Genomic DNA, 21474 nt, shown 5'->3' on the forward strand with positions numbered 1-21474 from the left:
TACGATTGCATCACTTCCCAAAGCAGATTCTAACCATCAGTCTCTCTTACACACACAACACACACTTCAAAAAGCAGTAGGTTTTCTTTTATTTTTCTGACAAATGAAATTTATTAATAGAAACATGTTATAAGACAAACTTGTTTCAAAAATAGCTTCCAACCCAGTAACCAATTATATACAGTGGTGGAAATAACATTGGAGGAAGGGTCTTGACCACCGCTCTGGGCTGTAGTCAGACCAGGAGGAGCTGGTCATGTTATGGTTTCCACGTGTCATACATGCACCTATACAGCTTCTTGCAGTTAGCCTGATTTGCTTCTTTTTTTGAAAGGCACCTCCTTCACAAAAAAAACATTAGATGGATTTCCAGATTTAGATGAGGATTCCTGGGAAACCTTAAGCCTTCCATATCTTGTGTAGCTGGCTACAAAAAGAGGATGTGATGTGAGGCCCTTATTCCTAGCAAAGTCTCAAAGTCAGAACTACTGGCTGCTGTCCTAAAAAGCAGCTTTGGTTTAAGAGAGGAGAGGAAGGGGGTGATTGGATCTGGAACTCATCAAGTGTCAACAAGAAGGGTCTCAAGAGGTTTCTTCCACTCCAAGGGATGAGTTGGAGTCAGCTGGCATGCTGTGGGGTGGTGGCACTTGAGGAGCTAGAGCACAATGGCTGCAGCTGTTGTGCCCCCACTGGCAAGTCAGGCCTCAGTGCAGAAAGACAGGATCTTGCGGTAGGTGAGTTGGGGGGAATCTGATCGCCCAGGGAGATGCTGCAACAGAGAGAGCTGGCTCAGAGGACTTATGATGTCAACTGCAGCTATGCTGCCCCAAAGTTTCAATAAGGAGGGTGGCTACTGCCTATACAACGGTAAAGGCGTTGCTTCTTCTTCTTCTGTCTACAAGACAAGGGTTCAAGGGGATGGCAGCGGCTGCAGGCAAGGGTTGCAGCAGCAGCTGGCTTTGCAGAACTCCCTCCTCCCCATACCTCGTCCAGCAAAACTTTGGGAGGACACAGAAAAAGTGATTCTTCCCTCTGACTCGTTACTGGCATTTCCAGTTGAAATTCTGTAGGAAGAGAAACAAGGTTGTATCTGTTGCCACTATTTAGTATGGAAAATCTGAGGGACAGTCCAAAAAGGACAAACGGCAGCCTTGGTAACAGTACAGAATGCCCTGCAAGAACCTACCTGGCAAGGAACTTTGTGCTGGTATCTCTGGGGCTGCATATTTCCACACCTTGAGGGAAGAGTCATCACTGCAGCTATGAAATCTGAGTAAGTGCTGGGTTTGTCCTACTGGTCTCCTGCGTATGGGGATCCTGCTCGGCCGAGGCATCAGTATATCTAGACTGCAAAGAAAACACTTGGTTGGAAGTTGTGCATCATAGTCAATCAGTAATAAAGAACCTTAGGAATCCTAAGAGAATGCTGGACAACAGTAAGAATATGCACAATTTCTAGATTGGTCTTAGCTTTCTTGCTTAAGAGATGACTAATATGAAACTTCCAAACCTGGTCCTTTTATGTTAGGCACAAAAGGGGAAATTGTATAGATCTTTCCACCTCAGTTTATAAAACTACTATTTGTTACCTTCTAGTTGCTATTACCTTGTAGTTTCTGATAATTTTTCATTGTTCAGACGTCTTGAAAAGTTCTGCATGGAGAAAGAGAAACCAGTTGGGATATTGCATGTAAAGCCTGTATGTCCAATGCTACCATAGTATTGGTACAGAGGATATTGATGATAAGAAATCACTGTGCTAGAGGGGTCCTACAATGTGTTTTTGAAATTTGGTAATGCCAGACAACTAACGACCAGTGATTGATGTCTAGTGTAAGGAAAGTCCTAAACAGACTAGCAGCCCAGGGGGATGGCATTTACCCATGAGAGTCAAGCTCTGTGTACCAGTGTAATCACTGCCTTTTACCTGTAGCAACGCTAGGCCACAAGGTGGAGGCTTCAGCTTCTCAGGGACATGCTCAGTGCTAGCCTTGGCAGTTTTATGTAGGCTGTTGCAGCTGGGTCCTGCATGATCAATGAGAGAAAGGTAAACAAGGAAGGTAATACAAGCTTACACTGAACTCCCCAGACTCTGATACTTCTTAGTTGTGATTTGATTGGCAATCAGATGCACAAAAAGCAATACTAATACCAAAACTCCAGCACATTTTGCTTCTGTTTGGAGCAATGAGATCCATCATATTGAGCAATGACAGGATGATATCCCTAACAGAGACGTGGAGGTTTGTTGTATCAGATCCCTCAGGATAATTGGCTGTATTGTTTGGGGCAGAGACTTCAGTCAAGATATAAAGGGACTGTGATTGAGCTTTCATAGAGACTTGCTGAAATCAGGATAGTTGCTCACTTCAGACACATTAATTCCATCACCATGGAACACAATGGAACCATAAACTAGTAAGATGCTGTTTATCTGGCATGTTATGTAATTTTTGCTTATATAATTAGTTGGATGTGTTGACAAAAAAGAAAGTAAACAATAAATTAATTTAAGTTGTGGGAAAGTATCGTACAAACACAGCCAATATTACAAAGAAAAATATATAAAAATTTTGGCTGGATATTGGATTTCTCAGATGTTTAATCCTTCCTATTCAGGTGTCAAATTTGATGATTTTATATTTATCTACCATCAATATTTTTTAAATGTAACAATTAATGCCTATACACATGGAGTCAAGAAATTGGGAGAGATACTGTATCTTCCTTAGTGAGCAGTTAAAACAAAAAGTCAATTTCTGGATGGAATCCTTAGAAAGGCTGAAGATAGAACCAGATTTGAATAAATCTTATTTTCAGTCAAACCAGAATAAATGCAAAAGTTCAATGTTGTATTTTAAAAAAACAGAGGCTCATTGATGATTTGCTTGTTTCTTTTTTCAAATTTCTGAGTCTTTGATATATATACCTCCATCATTGATTGGCTCTAATTTACTGGTTTGTCGATATATTATTGCTACCTAAAACTGTAAGCTGATGGAGATTCAAACAAGCAAAAAAGCCTCTACTTCTTCCCTCCCTTCCAAGACTTTTTAATTGTTTGAGCTTAAATATGTATATTACTCATTCTGAGTTGTGTTGTATAAGCAAAAACCTATTTGAGAAATCCTCACATTTCTTCCAAATACAGCGTAAACTGAATAAGTAACACTGTCCTGGCAGTATATAGTGAACTTGTAAAAATCATGCTGCTTTTACCCACCATTAAAATCACATGGTGTTAGTTCCAGTTTAACTGCAAGTACAAAAACCATTTGAAAGCAGCATTCAGCAACTTCTGCTCAAGAATAACACCTTCTCTATCTGAATATATTTTCTTTGATTGGAACAGCTTGAGTGGGTTGATGGGAAGAAGATGAATAGGCCCCTATAAATGGACTGATCTGCACTGCTCCAACTTCAATGTCAAATCTCTCTCTCATCACCAAATTATGTTTATAATTTTTTTTCCAACCAATCTTGCAAGAAAGAAAAAGGATAGTTAGAGATTAGTTCAAAGAAAGAAGAAACTCCCCGCATTTTCATGCTGTGGCTACTGTGAGTCAAGTGGCTATGCTTACACTTTAATTACTCAGGTAATAGAGGTGCAACTGACATCTACAAGGAACAGGTCAACAGTATGTGACCTGTTACATCACTTACATTTCTTCTGCTGGCATACTTCAATAGTCTGTTTAATTTCTGCTGTAGAGGCACTTTTTGGCAAAGGGGGAGAGGCAAAGTGGCATACAAACCTGGTATGTTGATAGTAGTTGGAAGGGAGCAGGAGCCTAGGCTGGGAGCCAGCTGGAGATGAGAGGTGTTTCTGGTGGAACAAGGGAGAGAGGGTGCCTGGATGCTGCTCACAGCAGCTCGTAGCAAAGTCTGGTGCTGATGGCGTCTCTTCTCCTGAACTCGAGGTTCTAAGTAGGATGAGGGACAAGCAAAATGCCAGCTCTGAAAGGTCTTGGTATCACCATCCCTTAGGTTCTACTTATTCCATTACAGAAATTACCTATGCATCATTCCTTCAGTGAAAGTTTATCTACAGTAGCATAGGAACATGAGAGGACTCTGTTACCTTCTTTTCCACTAAGGCCAATTCCATTATTTCAGAGTTTCAGAGTGTATTGTACTATAGACCATCTGTCCTCAACCTTTGTGGAACCAGGAACCGGTTTCGTGGAAGGCAATTTTTCCATGGACCGGTGGGGAGGCATGGTTTTGTGTACAACCTAGATCTCGTGCATGAAGCTTTGCTTGCTTACCCGCTGCTTGCGTGGCCTGGTTCCTAATAGGCCGCTGACCGGTACTGGTCCATGGCCCTGGGGTTGGGGATCTCTGCTATAGACTATTGCACTATGACGAAAAGGAGAACTGATTGCATACTTAGTGCTACTGTAATCCAGGGAAAATATAGCTGCCATGTGTGTATGTGCATGGGCACACGCCCAGACAAATGTACAAGATTAGGACAGGCTGCCCTGATATTTTCAGGAACAAGACAGAATAACCCAAGGAATTACTGGAAAGCTCAAGTTTCAGAAAAGCTGACATTTCATCCTTGCAAGGATGTTAATTTCTTTTGCCCTCTGCCACATGTGGAGATTGGTGCTTATATTGTACTGGAGGTTCTTGAGTCTGGGGAGTCTGTGGGCCATCTTCACTCTACATTACAGTCAGCAGGCTGTTGCTTGGGGAAGGGAACCAGTTATAGAAGGTACAGACATATTTGCTGAGAGACACAAAATGTAATATTCACTGACTTCTTCCTCCTTAAGACATTTTTCTTTTGCAGCAGTAGCAAGTAAAGATGCCAAGAAAGTAGAATTGCTGAGCATTTGTCCTCTCTGTCTAAACTTTACCAACAGAGTTTAATTGACACAATGATGCATTCACATAGCATACTCAACACTGTTACTGAAGTAACCCATCCTCTGGGTTCATTTAATACACTAAACTACAAATTATCTATGGTTATATTGTTTGTCAATGCCAGGCAGAATAATGTTTATATACTCAAATATTTGTTTTCACCCAAGAGAAAAGACCATCATGAGTATGGTATTCATCCACTGACTGGGTCACCTTGGACCTCACCTGGTTTCATATTAAGGAGGTATTTGTAAACATCTAATATGATAGTTTGCTACCCCTCACTATATATATTACTGGTAGGGATTTAGAGCTGAAGAATTCAGACTCAGATCCTTGCTTTATGAATAAATACTCTTGATCATGGGTGTCAAACTCGCGGCGTCACGTCATCACATGATGCTTTGCAACGGTTTTCCTTCATGGAGCTGGGGTGGGCGTGGCCTGCGCGTGACGAATTCGGCCCATGGGCTGCCAGTTTGACACCCCTTCTCTTGATGAACTTTATCCCCTCTTAGTTTAATAAGTTGTACTGAGCGCAAAATTTATTGGCACAGACACTACTTTAAAGCTTCTCAGTAGGGTGAAATCAATTAATACAAAATAACAGCCTGAAGGGTTGGAACAATTTCACGAGAGGTTGAAAAGAGGAGGCTCCATAACCTTTTTCAAAGTACCCAACATATTGCTAGAGAACACCATTTTCCTGCAGTTGTCTCATGAGGCAGTAGTTCACAACTTATCAAGTGATGTCTCTGTCCAGTGCTATGTGCAAGTATCACAGAGGCCATCTGAAGTCCATGAAAGGTGAAAGGGGGCTTGGATTGACACAGGGGAAACTTGTGCAAGATTCTTGTACATGTTTATTTCAAAAATTAAGAAATAATGTTCTTTTAAGGCTGCCTCTTTCCACAGCATATCCATTCCCAGATCCATCTGAATGCTCCCAGCACAGATTCGTTAGGCAGCTTACCTCGCACAAGGGCCAGCACCCTTGAGGCACCTTTCCGAGGGCTCTGCCCCAACCCCCCAGAGGAGGCAGGGGTGTGAGAGGAGCTGAAGGTGAAGCTGGGTGAGTTCTTGACCTGAGGGGTAGCTTGTTGATTGACGCTACCATTACTGAAGCTTCTGGCTCGGCAGAGAGAATTCTCTGAGCTGGAAGCAGAAATCCCACTGGGAGAAAATATAAAAGAAAAGAATCAGAGACAGGGCAGTTTTTTCCACAATGCCCTTGGCAAGAGTTATTTTTTGCATCTTGAGATATAAAGTCTTATTCTAAAGTAGTCCTTCTGATACCTTTTGCATGGTGCTTAAGCACAATGTCTTGGTTTCCATATACAACTGTTAACTGTTAGTCTATCCTTCTCCTGCTCACCTCCTTTCTCTTCCCTTTCCTTCTGAAAGGACATTACGCTTGGCTCTTTACCCAGGCATTAGGATAAGAGCTTAAGGAGAGTGGTTAGGGCAGCCTGGGAGATTGGTTTTTAGTTTTTATATATTCTTATGGTTTTATTATAAGTGCCCAGAGCTTTTTAAGATGATCAGACATATTCTTCTCAAAATCCCCAAAGCTTTAACCAAAAACTGTCTACTATTGACCTCACCCCCATATAAACCTGAAAAAAATTAACATAAAATAAATTCTCTCAGCCCAACTCATCTCATAGGTTGTGGGGGAAATAGGAGGCAGAAGGCATATTAAATACGTTCATCACCTTGTGGTGATTGTTTTTTACAACTCTGTAATCTCTTAAATCAGGGTAGAGTCAAAGCAACTGAATGGGGCGGAAAAAAGTTAACCTAAAATGAAATAAAATATACAGTGATAGCTACTTTGATGTGTAGTTATAGATATCAGGCTAGAAACTGGGAGACTGGGTTCTAGTCCCACTTTAGGCACAAAGCCAAGTAGGCAACTGGGGTGGTCATTTAATCTCAGTCCTAAGAAAGAGGAGAGGGCAAACCAGTTCCAAAAAATATTGCCAATAAAATTCAGGGACTTGTCTAGGCAATCACCAGGAGTCAAAAGGAATCGGATACAAAACAAAATACAAAGCAACATATCTGTTAACATCTGTTAACATAGGATAAATTTGCCATGTTTCTTAAACGTAGTTCCATTAATTTTATTGCTAAATAACTATATTGCAGTGTTCTCTCCAGTGTACATATTAGAAGAAAATAACACCGATCACATATAATCCTTTCGTAAAACAATAGAAGAGAAAATAGTACTAGGACAAAGTACCATTTCTTTGTTCTTAGGCCCTTTTCTCTGAAATCTGAATGGAAATGTTATTAAGTTAGAGAAGGAGGCGTTCCTCCCAACTAAATAGAAATCAGTGGGGATTTTAGGTTTATCATTTAGCCTTCTCTTTTCAGAATATTAGCCTTTCTTCTATTCTCCTTCCAGCCGTAAGAAGGATCAGAACAACAAAGTAGTATGTGCAATTTCAAATACCACAAACACCTCTTCTCTCAAAATTATTTTTCTAAAAAGCTTTTGTGACAAAATAATCTACAGGTAGAAAGATTCTATTCTGTTATGAGGACTAATTGAATGTAACACAAGGGAAGGGTATAATGACCCTCCAGTATGCAGGTATTTTATGCAGGCAGATATACTTTCTATGCAGCAAAGCTGCAAATAAAGAGACTGTGGCAATCCAGGACTAAATTTTCAGGGAAAGATTTGTGGAAAAACAATCCTGAATTCCTACAGATAGTCCTTTGTCTGTCCCAGTTGAAATTCCTATGAGCTTTACTTTTTTCATTGAACCTACATCCCCATCTGGTCACGTACTTGCCACCCTTGGGTGGGGTTTTGGTACCCTTCCTCTTGAAGTAGCCTGTCACTCCTCTCATGCTGCGCACATGTTTCAGCATCCACGCACGCAGATTGCTAAGGCAACTGTGTTCAGAGAGGACAATCCGAGGCCAGGGGTTGCATTCTGCCATATCCAGTGCTGCGATTGCTAAAGCCCTTCCAACCTGTATATGAAGGATGGCAGTAGATTGTTAAAATTCAGGCCTCATTTGTGTTTTTCTGATTGTTTTAAATCTAGAGCAGGATTCAACAAAAATAAACCAGAAAGACCCCCACCTTAAACAATTGCTAAGTACACCCCTTACAAATAAAGGGTGATGAGTTTTATCAAAGGCCTCAAATATGGTAATCAGATGTGCTTCTTATACTTATATCATGTTGATCAATGAGCTAAGAAGAGAAAACAATACTGAGGCATCCTGTCACTGGCGTCAATTAACCTGAAGATAAGACGAGCCAATCTCCAGCCTGGCACGTATCAATTTGTATCCCAATTCCATGATTCCAAATTTCTTTTGTGTATTGCAGATTTGGCTTATATATTTCAGAGAATACACAAAAGCAAAAACTTGGAGAAAAGACCCAGAATGTTGGGTAGAACACTTTAACAGACATAGTGTGATCCCTGTGCTGTTCATTGTAAATCAGTTTTCCACTCGGTAAAGGCATGACATTGCTCAATTTTCCCAATTTTAAGATAAAGGTAAGGGTTTCCCCTTTCCAGTCATGTCTGACTCTAGAGGGCAGTGCACATTTCTCAGCTGAGGTAGCTAGAGTTGTCTGAAGACATTTCCATGACCATGTGGACAGCATGACTATACCTGAGATGTATAGAATGCTGTTATCTTCCCACCAAAGTGGTACTTATTTATCTTATTTGCATCTGCATGCTTTTGAACTGCTAGGTGGGCAGGAGCTGGGGCAAGTAACAGGAGGTCACTCCGACACATGGCGCTCAGGTCTCGAACCTGGGCTGTCAGTTTTCCAGTTTTAACTGCTGAGCCATTGTTATGCTTGCCTGAGAATGGATAATCCCAAAGTAAATAACTTTACATTTCACAGCAGAAGTAAATCAAAATAAATCATTTACATTTTACAGCAGCATCTGAGCAATGTTCCATCACCTGCCAGCATTCGAGGAGACCTCACAATGAGTTTATGATGATCAATGCCTGCTAGGTAAATGATTTTTCAGGTGGCTCTACTTTTCAGTCTGTGATGTGCAATTTGTTGGCATCCAAGAAAGAACAGTATCTAAGCAGGCATTTAGTAAACTGTCCTCTTAAGACCCAGAACAAGTCTAAAAACACATCCTCAGCACAGCTCCTGAAAATGCTGAAATTCTGGGAAACTCCCAATACTTTTGCCATGTTAAGAAGTTGCCACTTGGCCAACTTTATAGCCCCACAATCCAAAGGCTATGGATGCTTTCCTCTGAATTAATCATGGTATGAGGAGTTATCTGTGTGTATAGGGTTTGAGCAAGATAGAGTGAGGACATCATGGGCCCTTGCATAAAGACTAAATAAATAGTCCTGAAGGCTCTTTGCAAATACTGATTCCACTTCTCCCTGGATAGGAGAATGTTTCCCAGTGTAGGAGTGTAGACTACTCTTCCACATGTCCTGGAACATGGTGACTTAATCTAACACTGAATCTGGGGTGGGGTGGCCTGAGATACCTGCTCAAACAGCTCCACAGTGTATTTGGATGGGAATGTTGGGAGAGGAGGAGGGGTTGCCCGCCCATTATCGTGACATGCTGCTGGAACAGTATTGACTGATCTTCCTGTGTTGTAATTGCACTCCAGTGTGTAACTAGGAAACAGATGGAAAAGGTTACCAACATTAATGCAAATTATGAACTAATTCTTAGTTTTTTATATGACACATTCTGTAAACCTCTGATAGGTAACTCCATGATTATGAAAAATTCATAATTTTTTTATCCCAAAAGATGTTCCCATAGAGACCTTTTCATGCAATAGCATGATTAGTAAAAAAAAAAGCTGGAGTTTTTATTATTCGACTATGCATTGGTAAAAAGACAGATTCAGGCACCAAATAATATTATGGTTTACTATTAAGAGTCTTGATATCAGAAATGGAACATTCTGCTTGATCTGATTAGGAAAAGCATCCATTTCTCTGTACAGAGCAATGATTGAACTGGATGATCTGGATGTTTCAAACTGGATGTTTGAAAACATTGTAACAATAACCAATATGCTAATGAAAAGACTCTTGGCCTCATGTTATTCCTAGATGAAAAAGATATGTTGGTAGCACCAAAAGGATCAGCATGAAATCATCCTAAACAATAACATATGCCTCTGCTCAAATATGGATTCCTATCATATTTTGTTAGATAGAACGTATTTTGTATACGTTTATACAAATTCTAGCCTTCCTTTGAAAGCCAACTATTTAGCACTGGGAAATTCACTCCATAGTACTAGAGTTACTACATATGCTGCCAGGATTCCCTAATGACCTTCCTCTCAACAGTTACTCCACTTGTGGGAATTTTTTTTTTAAATTTGAATTTATATCCTGCCCTTCTCCGAAGACTCAGGCTTCTCTCTGGCTTCAGTTTGACCTACCAGATTCTTAAGGTGGCAGGAACTTTGGGGATATTGGAGATTTGGAGATGGGAGAAAAGGAAGACCTACAGAACCATGGTTGCGATCATGAGGTAGTATCTCATTGAAGCACATACCTGTGAATGATGCCTGAGGCCTTGTAAATGGCCACACGCCCACTGCCCTCTTTTGATTGTCCATCCCGCTTGTCTTTAGCATACATATTCTTCTCTGAAAAGTTGCACCCCGTGAAATCAAAATGAGCAGAATTCAAGGAGATGAGCTTAGGAAATAGCATATTTTCAACCTGTAAAAGCAATTAAGAGACTGGAGACTCAAAGCTCTTCCTATTTTGACATGCTAGAGAAACAGGCAGTTTTGCTTCTTGTCAGAGACACTGGCTGGGAAGCAACAATCTAGCCAAAGAAACTGAAGACAGTAATAAAGAGATTCAGCCTGCTAGAGAAAGCAATTCATGGTGATTAGGTTTAACAACTGAACAGAACACAGTACATGAAATGCTCAGAACACTGTGCCACGGTCAAACATCAGCAGGAGCATGGAAGTTATAAAAGAGAACCAACACACATAGAAACTGACATCATCTTTAGGTTTGAAAGGCACCTGAAGAAAATATTTAGCACTTTAGTCAGAGAAGTCAGTTGAGTTTTTGTCAATTGAGTCTTCTGTAACCCTCCAAACCCAGTCCTGCAAAGAAGTTAACTAGAGAGAAAAGCAAGAGGCACACATAAAAACATCCCTTTTGTTTGGTTCCTGAAGCCACTTCATTTCTATCTGTAACATTCTTAAGTAAGTCTAAACTCATCTTGGAGGAGCCAAATATGGGACTATTTTATCTGCCTCTAATCCCTTCTGCGCTGCCTTTGGGATTATACAAGCTCAATATTGCCTGTCCAGGGCATTGCTAAAGGGGCCAAATAAGTCTCACCTGGCAGTTCTCGTCAGAAATGTTGTTCCCATACATGAAACAGCCACGCTTAGAGGCATGTCCATGCAGATCAACATAGTAAGCCAGACCACTCTGTTGAGGTGGGATGGTTTCTGGAGCTGGTGGTGGAGGATTCTCAACTTCATTCTCACAGTGTTCAGATAACAGTTCTTTTGAAAGGATCCAGACATTAGAGTCATTGCTTCCTGGTACCTCTGAAGCCTCAAGATCCTGAGATGAGGTGATGCAGGAATCTCTGGAACAATTGCGAAGGTTGTTTGTTTTCTCCAGCTCAGAAAGAGGGATGTCTTCGCTATGGGAACATTTGCGGGTACAACGCTGATTGGCTATTTTTGTGTTGAGTGGAGGGACATAGGTTCGCCAATCAGGAGAACCAGGCTGCATCCGGCTGTGAACATGGTGATAGAGCATGACAGCCTTGGCCCCATATACAGCAGGATGCAGGTCTGCATCAGGGTTCAAATACTGACGATTCAGATTAACTCCACGAGCGTCTGTCCTGTGGGAAGCAGAATAAAACGTGATGAATGAGACCGGGCAAAGATGTCTCTTGTTGATCTTGAACACAGCTACACTGTATGTATGTATGTATGTACGTATGTATGTATGTATGCATGCATATATTTCCTGCTTTTATTATTTTTACAAATAATCCAAGGTGGTGAACAAATTAAGACATTCTTCCACTTGTGAAGGAAGAGAAATTGCAACTATTGTCTTGTGCATAATGTACAGCCAATATTGCCAAGTCTCACATTATTAACAGACTGCTCACTTAAATGTTTATCCTAGAGATCCAAGCAGCCCTAGTCCCCCCTACATATATGAAGCTAGGAGGCAATTATAATGTATCTATGAATCAGAACAGACATTGCTGATCATCAAACTATCCTAGTCAATGTTTTATGCTCATTAGCTCAGTGGCTAGGCAGCCTCACAGGCTCAGAGATTTGGACTGGCTGTTGCTTTGAGAGCAGAGCAGATATTGCTTGATAAATTCAATGATCTCATGTGAACACTTCAAGTCTCAGATCGTAATCTACTACAATTCCCTTATAACTGCAGGAGGGCAAAGAGGAAAAACAAGGATCTACTCTCCCTCCACACCTATTGGCCTTAGCCTGTTGCTCTTTCTCAACCCCCAAGCAATAGTAATCTGCTGGAGAAGCTAAATGTGGATAGATTACAATCAGCCACAAAGAACCAGAGCTTCTTCCTGTTTAACACCCATCCTCCAAAGCCTAAATGTCTGCACAATATTTACCGATAGTGTCCTCGCATCACTCCATCTGGATTTAGCATAGGGATGAGTTTAAAGACAAACATACGACGCAGCATTTGGGCTCGAGGATCCTCCTCTCTCAGTATGAATTCCAGGAATCCATTGAACACAAAGCTAGAGGGTGTTTCCCCGGGATGTACTCTGCTGCTCAGAAAGAATACCTACCACAGGGTGGGGGAGTCAGGAAGAGGAGAAATGCAAAAGTATTAGTGATTTTTCCAAATTGGAAGCTTTCTAGCTTTCCTTAAAGACTGCAAGCCCTGCAAATATTTTTGTTTCCCATCTGTTTATGACATAATTATTATACCAGTATACAGTACTGCTTTAGTGTTAAGTGTCACAGTGCAGAATTAAATAGAGAGAACTCCTACCAGTATCTTCAGGATCACCCTAAGATACAAACAGAAAAGAGGAAGAGAGAAACAAAAGGAAATAGTTTAAACCCTAAAGTTATTGAGAAAATCATTTGAGCAGGATGAAGTTTTCAAAAGTAGGCATTGCTAAAAACAAATAGAAACTCGCAAACCACCAGAAGAACAAAGAATGTGAAAGAAAAACAGGACAGAGAAAAATAAATAAGCAATTACTAAGATTTTTTTCAATTAAATAAGGAAGAGGCAATTAAAGCAGAAAAAAGCAATGTGAAATATGAAAAATCGGGGGCGGGGGCGGAATCAGATGAAAAAATAGAGGAAGAGCAACTAGAAGAGAAAGCAAACTAAGGGGAAGGGTTATCTTGATTGATGTAGACAAAGCAATGCCTCAGTAATGTCAGAAGACACTTGATGGTTTATCCCCCATTGAAATGAGGGATGGGCAGTCACAACTGCCTTCCTATCTCATCCATAGCAATTGTAGACCTATGGCTCTTTCTGAATAACCTATTATATTACAGCAACTTCAGCAGCTTCTACAGCAGCATTTTCTACATCTCACATGCATCAACTAACTTACTCTCTTCCCCACAAAACAGTGTGGTCGGGGTGTGTTCTTGTCCGGGAATAACTTCTCCAGTCGAGCCTCCCGCGTCTCCTGCATGCCATGGCATGATGTGATGGTGACCAAGTCCACACGTAGCTTATCCAGGGAATAGCACAACAATTCCCGATGATAATAGATGGCATCCATATAGCTGGAGATTAAAAGAATAGGCAGGCCATTTCAGTGTAGTGTGGTTTCTAATTTACTCCATGAGCACCACCCTTTAGTTCTGTTCAAGGATCCTCATACTGACTTCTGCCTCCTCCCCAAAAAGAACTTCACACAAGTTCCCCCCCCCAAATAATCTTATTTTAAGGATTTTACTTTGGAAGAGAGAGGAAGGAACGTCTAAAGAATTCTCTCCATTGCCAATTTTCATTCCTCATCTTTGTCCATTTTTCTGTTGGACTTTGATCCAAGAATCATTCCAACACTCGAGCGGAACTATTTTAGCTATCTGGGCCAACTTGTTATTCTTGTGCAATAAAGAGCCATTCCCACAGTTTTCTATTGGAAGTTCTGAAAACTGATATGAAGTAGAAAACCAGAGGAACTTTCTGGTAGCCTCAGCCTTTCAATGGGCCCTCATTTGAGATAAGCTTATTTCTAAAAGAGATGAAAAAGGGAAAAACTGTCCATTTAGATCTTGAAAAATTCTCCCAAAGCATGTCAAATTATTTCACAAAGGCTGCCTGGGGGCCCGATGAAAAATCTTGCCCATCAGCTACCTCCCACTTGAGATCACCTAGGCCTGGCAAGGGAATCAAAGCAGTCACTTACGGTGTACCCCTGGGTGGGGCCGCCTCCTTTTTCCCTTTTCCACGTCCTCCTCTAGAGTATTTTCTTGTTCTGTGGGTGGTGGAGCGCGGCTTCCCCTCAGCTTTTCTAGAGTCTGCGCCTGCCCTCCGACTAATTGTGCCATAATGTTGGACACTAGTTTAGATGGGCAAAGAAGGGTCTAGCTAAGTTTTTCTTTTCCACTTCTCCAGACCATTCCCCCAGCCAAGTCTTCTTCATTCATTCAATCTTATCATCCCAGCTTCTTTGAATAAACAAGCCCAGTTGTTTCCAAAGAGACAGAGAAATAAGAAAAACCAAGTAAAAGGCAAGAATTTTATCAAAATGTGTTGGAAAGAATAAGGTTAATATGGTGAGGAATTTCTTTCTGTTTAGATATTTCATTTTCTTTATCCCCTTCCCTAGAGAACCAGTGTAGCATCACAAGATTTTTAATTGGACTCTGAAAGAGCTATTTTTGCTTTTTTTTATCATTGCCATAGCTGCAAGTACACTCAACAATAGGACATAACAATGATAGAGGAAGAATAATTAAGTAGTAAGAACACAATCTCATCATGCTCCAGAGGAATTCCTGATTGTCATGAATTTATTTTAAAACATTTATACCTATTCTTTATTTATTATCCACATTATCCTACAGAAAATGAAGCAGTAAAAATATAATGAAACTATTTTAGGTGACAGGTAACAGAGGGGGAAATGATCACAGCAGAAAATAATGCAGCTAAAAACACAGAAGAGTAAAACTCTCCAGCAAAATGTTTTGAAACCAATATGTTTTAATGCCAAGAAAAAGGGAAGGGGCCAAATAGATCTCTTTGGGAAAACATTGTAAAACATATCTGGCAATCATTCCTTGGTACAAAGATAGGAGAGAACCCAACGAATAGCAGAAAATTCATTCTGTCCAATAAGAAAGAGGATATTCTAAGAAGGGGCTTCTTCCACCAAAGAAATCGTTTTGCATGAATATTCTGGGGCTGGGCTCTCACAACACATTTAATTTGGTCATTAAATTAACCCATTCTGGGGATTTGTAGGATAAACTGATACACTAAACTGAATGGAGTACAATAGCAATAAACAAATGAGAATGAAATAAGTTTAGCATGTACAAATGCAACCACTAGCTTTTTAAATGATCTGGTTGGAAATGCTGTTCTTTGTATACAGCTAATAATTACAGATGAATCTGATCTGCCATACTTTTTCTGTAATAAAGCTTCATTTCTGACTAGAACCTGTATTGTATTTAATTTGAATTGAATTGAATTGAATTGAATGGTTTATTGACCAAGTATGATTAGACACACAAGGGATTTGTCTCTAGTACAGATGCACTTAGTGTACTTACAAGGCAATAGAGAATCACCATCATCATCAATAAAAGAGGGAAGTAAAGAAGATAATAAATGGAATAAATAATAACACTACTGCCACACTCTATGGGACACACACTCTATTTAGAGAAAAGATGGCCCTGCTTCTATAACTGGCTTTTATAATAATAGATTAGAACTTTTAATACTGATGATCCAAGCCATGAGATTCCTCCTAGAGTTAAAAAAGTTTCTAAATAGTGATTCAGGGGCAGGACTGTAAGTCACTGATACAGCAGGAGTTTTGCATACAGAAGATGCACATTAAAGCCTTAGCAACTTCAATAAGACTGGAAAAATCAATCTGAAACCATTTGGAACATTCCCACTCACTCTAACACACACCAAATTGGAGACACCCTTGGTTAAATTCAAGAGAGGCGCTTTTTGATATTCACATGAGCAGAAAAACACTTAATTAACAAAAAAATATTAACTAGAAGCATATACACAAAAGCACTTTCCAGGTGGCTCTTGATGGCTTTTTTTGAGAGCTGAATGACTGCAAGGATATTCCAAATCAAGCAACACTCTGGTTACATGTATTATAAGATGATGTCCATTTCTGATATTTTGTATTAATTATTTCTTTTTGGTATCCCTGCATATCTGAGTTTGGGTTCTGGGTTTAAGGAGAATCACTGTAATAAATTATTTTGCGCTAATAGACAGGATATAGGAAAAAGCTTAGCATTTGGTATCTAGTTGTTTATTCAATTTACATATAATCTGCCTTCACACACACACACGATCTAAGAGATATGAGAGAGACTGATGTAACACCAAAAATAGAATCTATAATAACTCTGGACCCTCTTACTTGGACAGAAGATCTATTTTTATGCATACTAGAAGCCCACAACAGTAAACAAATATGAGGTGGAAAAGTTTGCTCAACCATCCCCAAACCTAAGCTTGGTGATCAAGCTCTAGCACTATCACAGAGAAAGACTTGAATAGCACCAAAATCTGGTCTGAACAGAACAATGTTACCCACTCTGTTCCCAAATGGTTCCTTCCTCCTTATTGTTTACCCAAGTAACTCCAGGTAAACAATCATTTGTATATATGCTTAATACACAAAGTATTTCTCCTAGCTGACTCTACAAGATATAAGACTTGCTAGGAAGGGAATGGTAGCAGTGTATCAAAACTAGAATTACCTGCTAGGAGAGAGATGTCTGCACTCTGCAAAGTGGGCATCCAGCTGTGTCAGCATGTCCTGGCATTCTGTATATGAGAAGGGATAGCAGAAGGCAAAGTATGTGGTGGCTCCTCGACAATCCAGGAATCGGTGCACAAAAGATAGGACAAACTGAGTCTCCGCCATCTGCATGAGTTAAAATGCCGAAGGATGATCTCCAGTATAAGTTGAAGCATTACAGACAACTTAGGACACAAATAAACACAATGTTGTTCTTAGCCTGCTGCAATTCTGGCTTGCACAAGATCCTTAGTTTTTTAGTATTACCTGAATCAGATGTTCAGCTCTGCCAGATATATCACTGCTTTTATCATCTTAACTGTCACAACACACCCACCTGTTGTGATATGTTAGGCAAATAAGCCGAAAATATTGTTTGCACCATGATGTTAAAATAAGAATCTAGAAAGACTGTGATATGTAGACTAAGTTCTTTATTCTTTTGGGCAGTGTAGGCACATGAATAAAGGCAAATATACCTGTCCCAGCATAATGTTGCAGGATCCAATCTGAGTTGGTCACTGGGACCAGAGATTTAGTATTTCAAGCTTTCGGACTCATGCTGGAGCCCATCCTGAGGGAACCTTACTCTCACCAGAATGTGTGCTTTGGGCTATTCTTTGCATAGTATTTATGTATGTATTTATGTGTGGCTTCTAAAGTAATGATCAGAATAGACTTCTAAAGTAAAGTATCTCAGATGATAAGTTCAACACTTCTATTGCTGGCTACATATAAATACTATGCATAGAACAGCCCAAAGCACACATTCTGGTGAGGGAGAAGTTCTCTGAGGATAGGGTCCAGCATGAGTCTGAAAGCTCAGAAGACTAAACCTCTGGTCCCAGTGACCGACCCAGATTGGATCCTGTAGCCTAAGCACACATGCATTTTCTTATATTGTTAAGCAGTAAGAAGAATCATGTACGCATGCATCTGTGACTCAGCCAAACAGCCTGAAATTAAACCAAGCTGATATTGCATCCTGGAAATGGAAGAAGAGAGAATGAATTTAGTGCATTCCAACTTTTCAAAACATGGAAGAAACAGCCCAATAGAAACACAAAGCAGATAGTATCAGGACCTAATAATAATAATAGCCTTTATTGTCATTGTACATCATGTATACAATGATATTGGACCTCTTTATCAGCACTCAAGGCTCCCCTTTCTGATAATTAGATACTGCCTTTGCCATTCCACTTTTATGAAGCCCGAAGTTGGCTCAAATAAATTCACTTTTCCATCCACTCCCATATTTAAGAAAGTCAGGTTCATGTCATACGTTGTTTCTGGAGGCTATCAGGATACAATAGTACATTTAAGCCCAACCTCAGCAAATCTTTCCTCAAAATACATGTTATGAAGATACCTCATAGGCAGGTCGCTCACGAATGCGTTCCCAACGGGGCTTGATAGGTACCGTCTTGACTAAAGGTGTCATTCCCTGGGAATAAAGTTTGGTCTGCTTGTTCATATTCACAATATGAATCTTGATCAACTTGCCAGGAATTCCTCCCCTCACACTAAAGTAAAACCAGGATCTGGGGAAGAAAGAAGAAAGGGGAAAGACAAAGAAGAGTTAGATAACAGCCACTCGTCATTTACACTTCAGATCCCAGAAACTGCATTTCTGCCCAGAAAGACCAGGCACATTTGGAATTGGGCACTGTCCTTTTCACAGTTGACCTCCATTCCTTTTCTTTTTAAAGAATAAAGTACAGTATATCCAACTGAAAGTCATATACTTTTCTTGTCTACCAACCTGTATTTTCCCTTTCTCTGGTATTTTTATATGCCTATTTTAAATTGTGACACCATTGGAGTAAGAGTTTGTTATACTGTATGTATGTATGTATGTATGTATATGTATGTATATATATATATGTATGTATAATCTATGCATGCATGTGTACATATGTATGTCTCTGTGCATAAATATATGTATCAATATATAAATCAAATTAAAAGTGATAACTTCTGGTCTCTGTTCAGAATAGACTTCTAAAGTATCTCAGATGATAGGTACAACTCTGCTATTAATAAATGGAAAAGGATAGAACGATTGTGTGATAAAAAGGGTTAGGAATAGCTTCCATGACAGTTCCATTCCTACAATCAGTAGATAAAATAGAAAAATGGATGTTGTTTCAATGGTCATTTTACCTGTTCCCATTCTCATATTCTGTGTCACCACAATCTGGCTTGGTCCACACATTGAATTCATAGTCTGCAGTGGGGAGGGAGTTGCCAAACACCACTGAGGCAGAAGAAGTATTGATGCTGCCACTGCCATTCAAGCTGTTGTCACCATCACCTTCCTGGTGTTCCACCTTTTCAACATGAGCCAAATTGCCAGAGTCAAATTTGGAGCTGAACAATAGGCCACCACAGCGTATTTCCATCGTAATCTCGGTGACCAGAATGATTTCATCCTCCTACAATATGTTGTCTGAAGTACTTCCTAAACAACAAAATGGAATGGCGACATTTTTACCTAAAATTCCTTTACCTTTACCTATCATACTGATAAGAACACACACACAAAAATTCTTCAGTTAATATCAACTGAGCCCAAGTTTATAAAAACAAACTACTAGATCACAAAACCTTTATTCTGAACTTCCTATAAGAATATCATTCAAATTCCTTGATGTGAAAACATTTTAACATTTTTTCATTCAATCCAGACTACCAACATCATTTTTGGCAAACCCAAACCCCAAATCTGCCTTTGGAAAGTTGGATTTCAGCAGCTTGAATATAATCTAAATGTCTGCAGTCATTTACCACAGAAGATATCCTACTTGTGACATAGCTGTCCACAAGCAGCAGGAATCAGAATGATACAAGTTATACTACTTGATTTAACTGGCTGTCAGGTTCCAGATCTCTTTATACAGTGCTAGCTTTAAATTCAAAGTTATTTGTGAATAACTTTGGTTAATGTCTTTGGTCTGGAGAATTCAGGAAATACAAACTGAAGTAAGTATATTAAGATACGTTTGCAATATTTGCAGGGTTTTTACTTTACAAAAAAAAGCAAATAAGGGGAATGTGGTAGTTTAAGAAAACTTTCTTAAGATATTTTTTTTCACTCTTTCACAGAGAGCCAGTAGAATGTAGTGATGAAAGTGTTCTGAACTGGCACGTGGGAAGACACTAGCTGAGTTTGGGACAATCACAATTTCTGAGCCCAATCTCACTAGGTTGCAGAGAGGGGGAATTAAGGGGTGGGGAAAGATGCTACATGTAAACTTTAAGCTTTCAAATGAAATGCAGGTATAAAACTAATAAATACATGCACAAAATTAAAAGTACAAGAATTGCTGACCCGGTAACCCAGCCAGGCTAAGGCATGTATGCCAAGACATTTTTCGACACAAAAGAGTAGGCAATACATTATCCTGTAATTTTGAACAATATCAAGGCTCAGTTCACCCCTTGCATCAAGCCATAATGTAATTGGTTAATTGTGTGAACCAGGCACAATATTACTCTGGATACTGTTGATTGGGTTATATGAAGAATGTTTCTATAGTAGAAAACTACATAATAATAGAGTAAAAGGCTGTAAAAACAACAAAGTCTGAGCATGTTTTTAGTCAGAGGGGAGGAGACAGATTAATCCGTAGGGGTATTACTATTTTTTGCCTAATGGCTCAGTGGATACCTGAGCGTCACGCCCCCTCCATTTCCTTCCCGATCGTAGGGGCCGCCTGCCACATGGAGTCAGAAGTCAGCCAGGTAGACGCAGAAGGGCTATTATTTTACTGTCCTTTATTCTTTCCGTCCCCCTTTCCGGAACCGAAGCTTCGATGGAGAGGCAATGAAGGGAAGGTCCATAAACTCCTATTTTTTAATTGTATGTATTGGACACACACAGGTGAGAACAAGAGGGTAACACGGATGCAACCATGGCCCCAGCGCGGCCCACTCTCCTCCCTTCTCCCCTCAAATCCACTAACCTGCTCCCGTCGCCGCCGCCAGGGGCACCGGCCAGGCCAGCCCTACCTTCGGCCGGTTGCCCAGGCAACAACAACGCTTTTTTTCATAGGCTATGCTGCTTTAGCTGGAGCAATCCAGCTCCCTATTGGTCCGCTGTACCTCTCCATAGCAACACGACGCACCATTGGCTAGCCGCGTCCCTTCCATGGTGACACGGTTGCTATGGTTGCCGACGGTGCAGGAGCGCCGCCAATTAACTCGTTTTCGTTGTAAAAAGGATGAAGCCATTGGCCAATCTCACGAGTGGCGTGGCTACGGGTAACGTCGCCTTATTTCTATCTGGCTTCGAACCAGGCGAAGGTCGGCGAAAAGCGTCCCCGTCGCAGCCTCAACAAAACCGTTCAGTTGCTCCCCTCAGCGGCTCATTAGCCTCCGACTGAGGTGCGCGGTGGGATATTCCGGATCGTTTTCAGGAACGCAACGGAGCGCCTTCTGCTCCACTCGAAGAGTCCTAAAGGCCCCTGGCAGAGCGAGGTTTTGGCTTCAGCAGAAACAAGCCCCGAAGGATTGACCTCCTGGATCGCTCAAGGAAGATGTCAAGGATTTAAAATTTTAAAAGTTGCCTC

At 40.5% G+C, this 21474-nt stretch overlaps 1 protein-coding gene across 7 annotated transcripts; it reads right to left on the bottom strand.

The window, feature by feature from the left end:
* Nucleotides 1–7: 7 nt before the first annotated feature.
* Nucleotides 8–20930, bottom strand: AGBL5 (AGBL carboxypeptidase 5). 7 transcript variants are annotated; one of them, XM_058164677.1, is made up of 18 exons: nt 20869–20922; nt 20574–20752; nt 19067–19364; nt 18273–18444; nt 16860–17026; nt 14297–14449; nt 13490–13667; nt 12518–12696; nt 11233–11752; nt 10421–10590; nt 9384–9519; nt 7679–7866; nt 5849–6048; nt 3756–3923; nt 1928–2025; nt 1607–1653; nt 1187–1347; nt 8–1064 (listed from the first exon to the last, which is right to left on the bottom strand). In XM_058164677.1, exons 3-18 carry the CDS (start codon nt 19303–19305, stop codon nt 835–837), a joined length of 3006 nt encoding a protein of 1001 aa, XP_058020660.1. In that variant the 5' UTR covers nt 19306–19364; nt 20574–20752; nt 20869–20922; the 3' UTR covers nt 8–834. The 7 variants fall into 7 exon arrangements, with proteins under 7 accessions (XP_058020660.1, XP_058020662.1, XP_058020661.1 ...); XM_058164679.1 differs by lacking the exon at nt 20869–20922 and having other exon boundaries at nt 8–769; nt 985–1064; nt 20574–20858; XM_058164678.1 differs by lacking the exon at nt 20574–20752 and having other exon boundaries at nt 20869–20930.
* Nucleotides 20931–21474: the final 544 nt, after the last annotated feature.

The sequence above is a fragment of the Ahaetulla prasina genome, chromosome 1 (assembly GCF_028640845.1).
Source record: "Ahaetulla prasina isolate Xishuangbanna chromosome 1, ASM2864084v1, whole genome shotgun sequence".
Classification (NCBI taxonomy): Eukaryota; Metazoa; Chordata; class Lepidosauria; order Squamata; family Colubridae; genus Ahaetulla; species Ahaetulla prasina.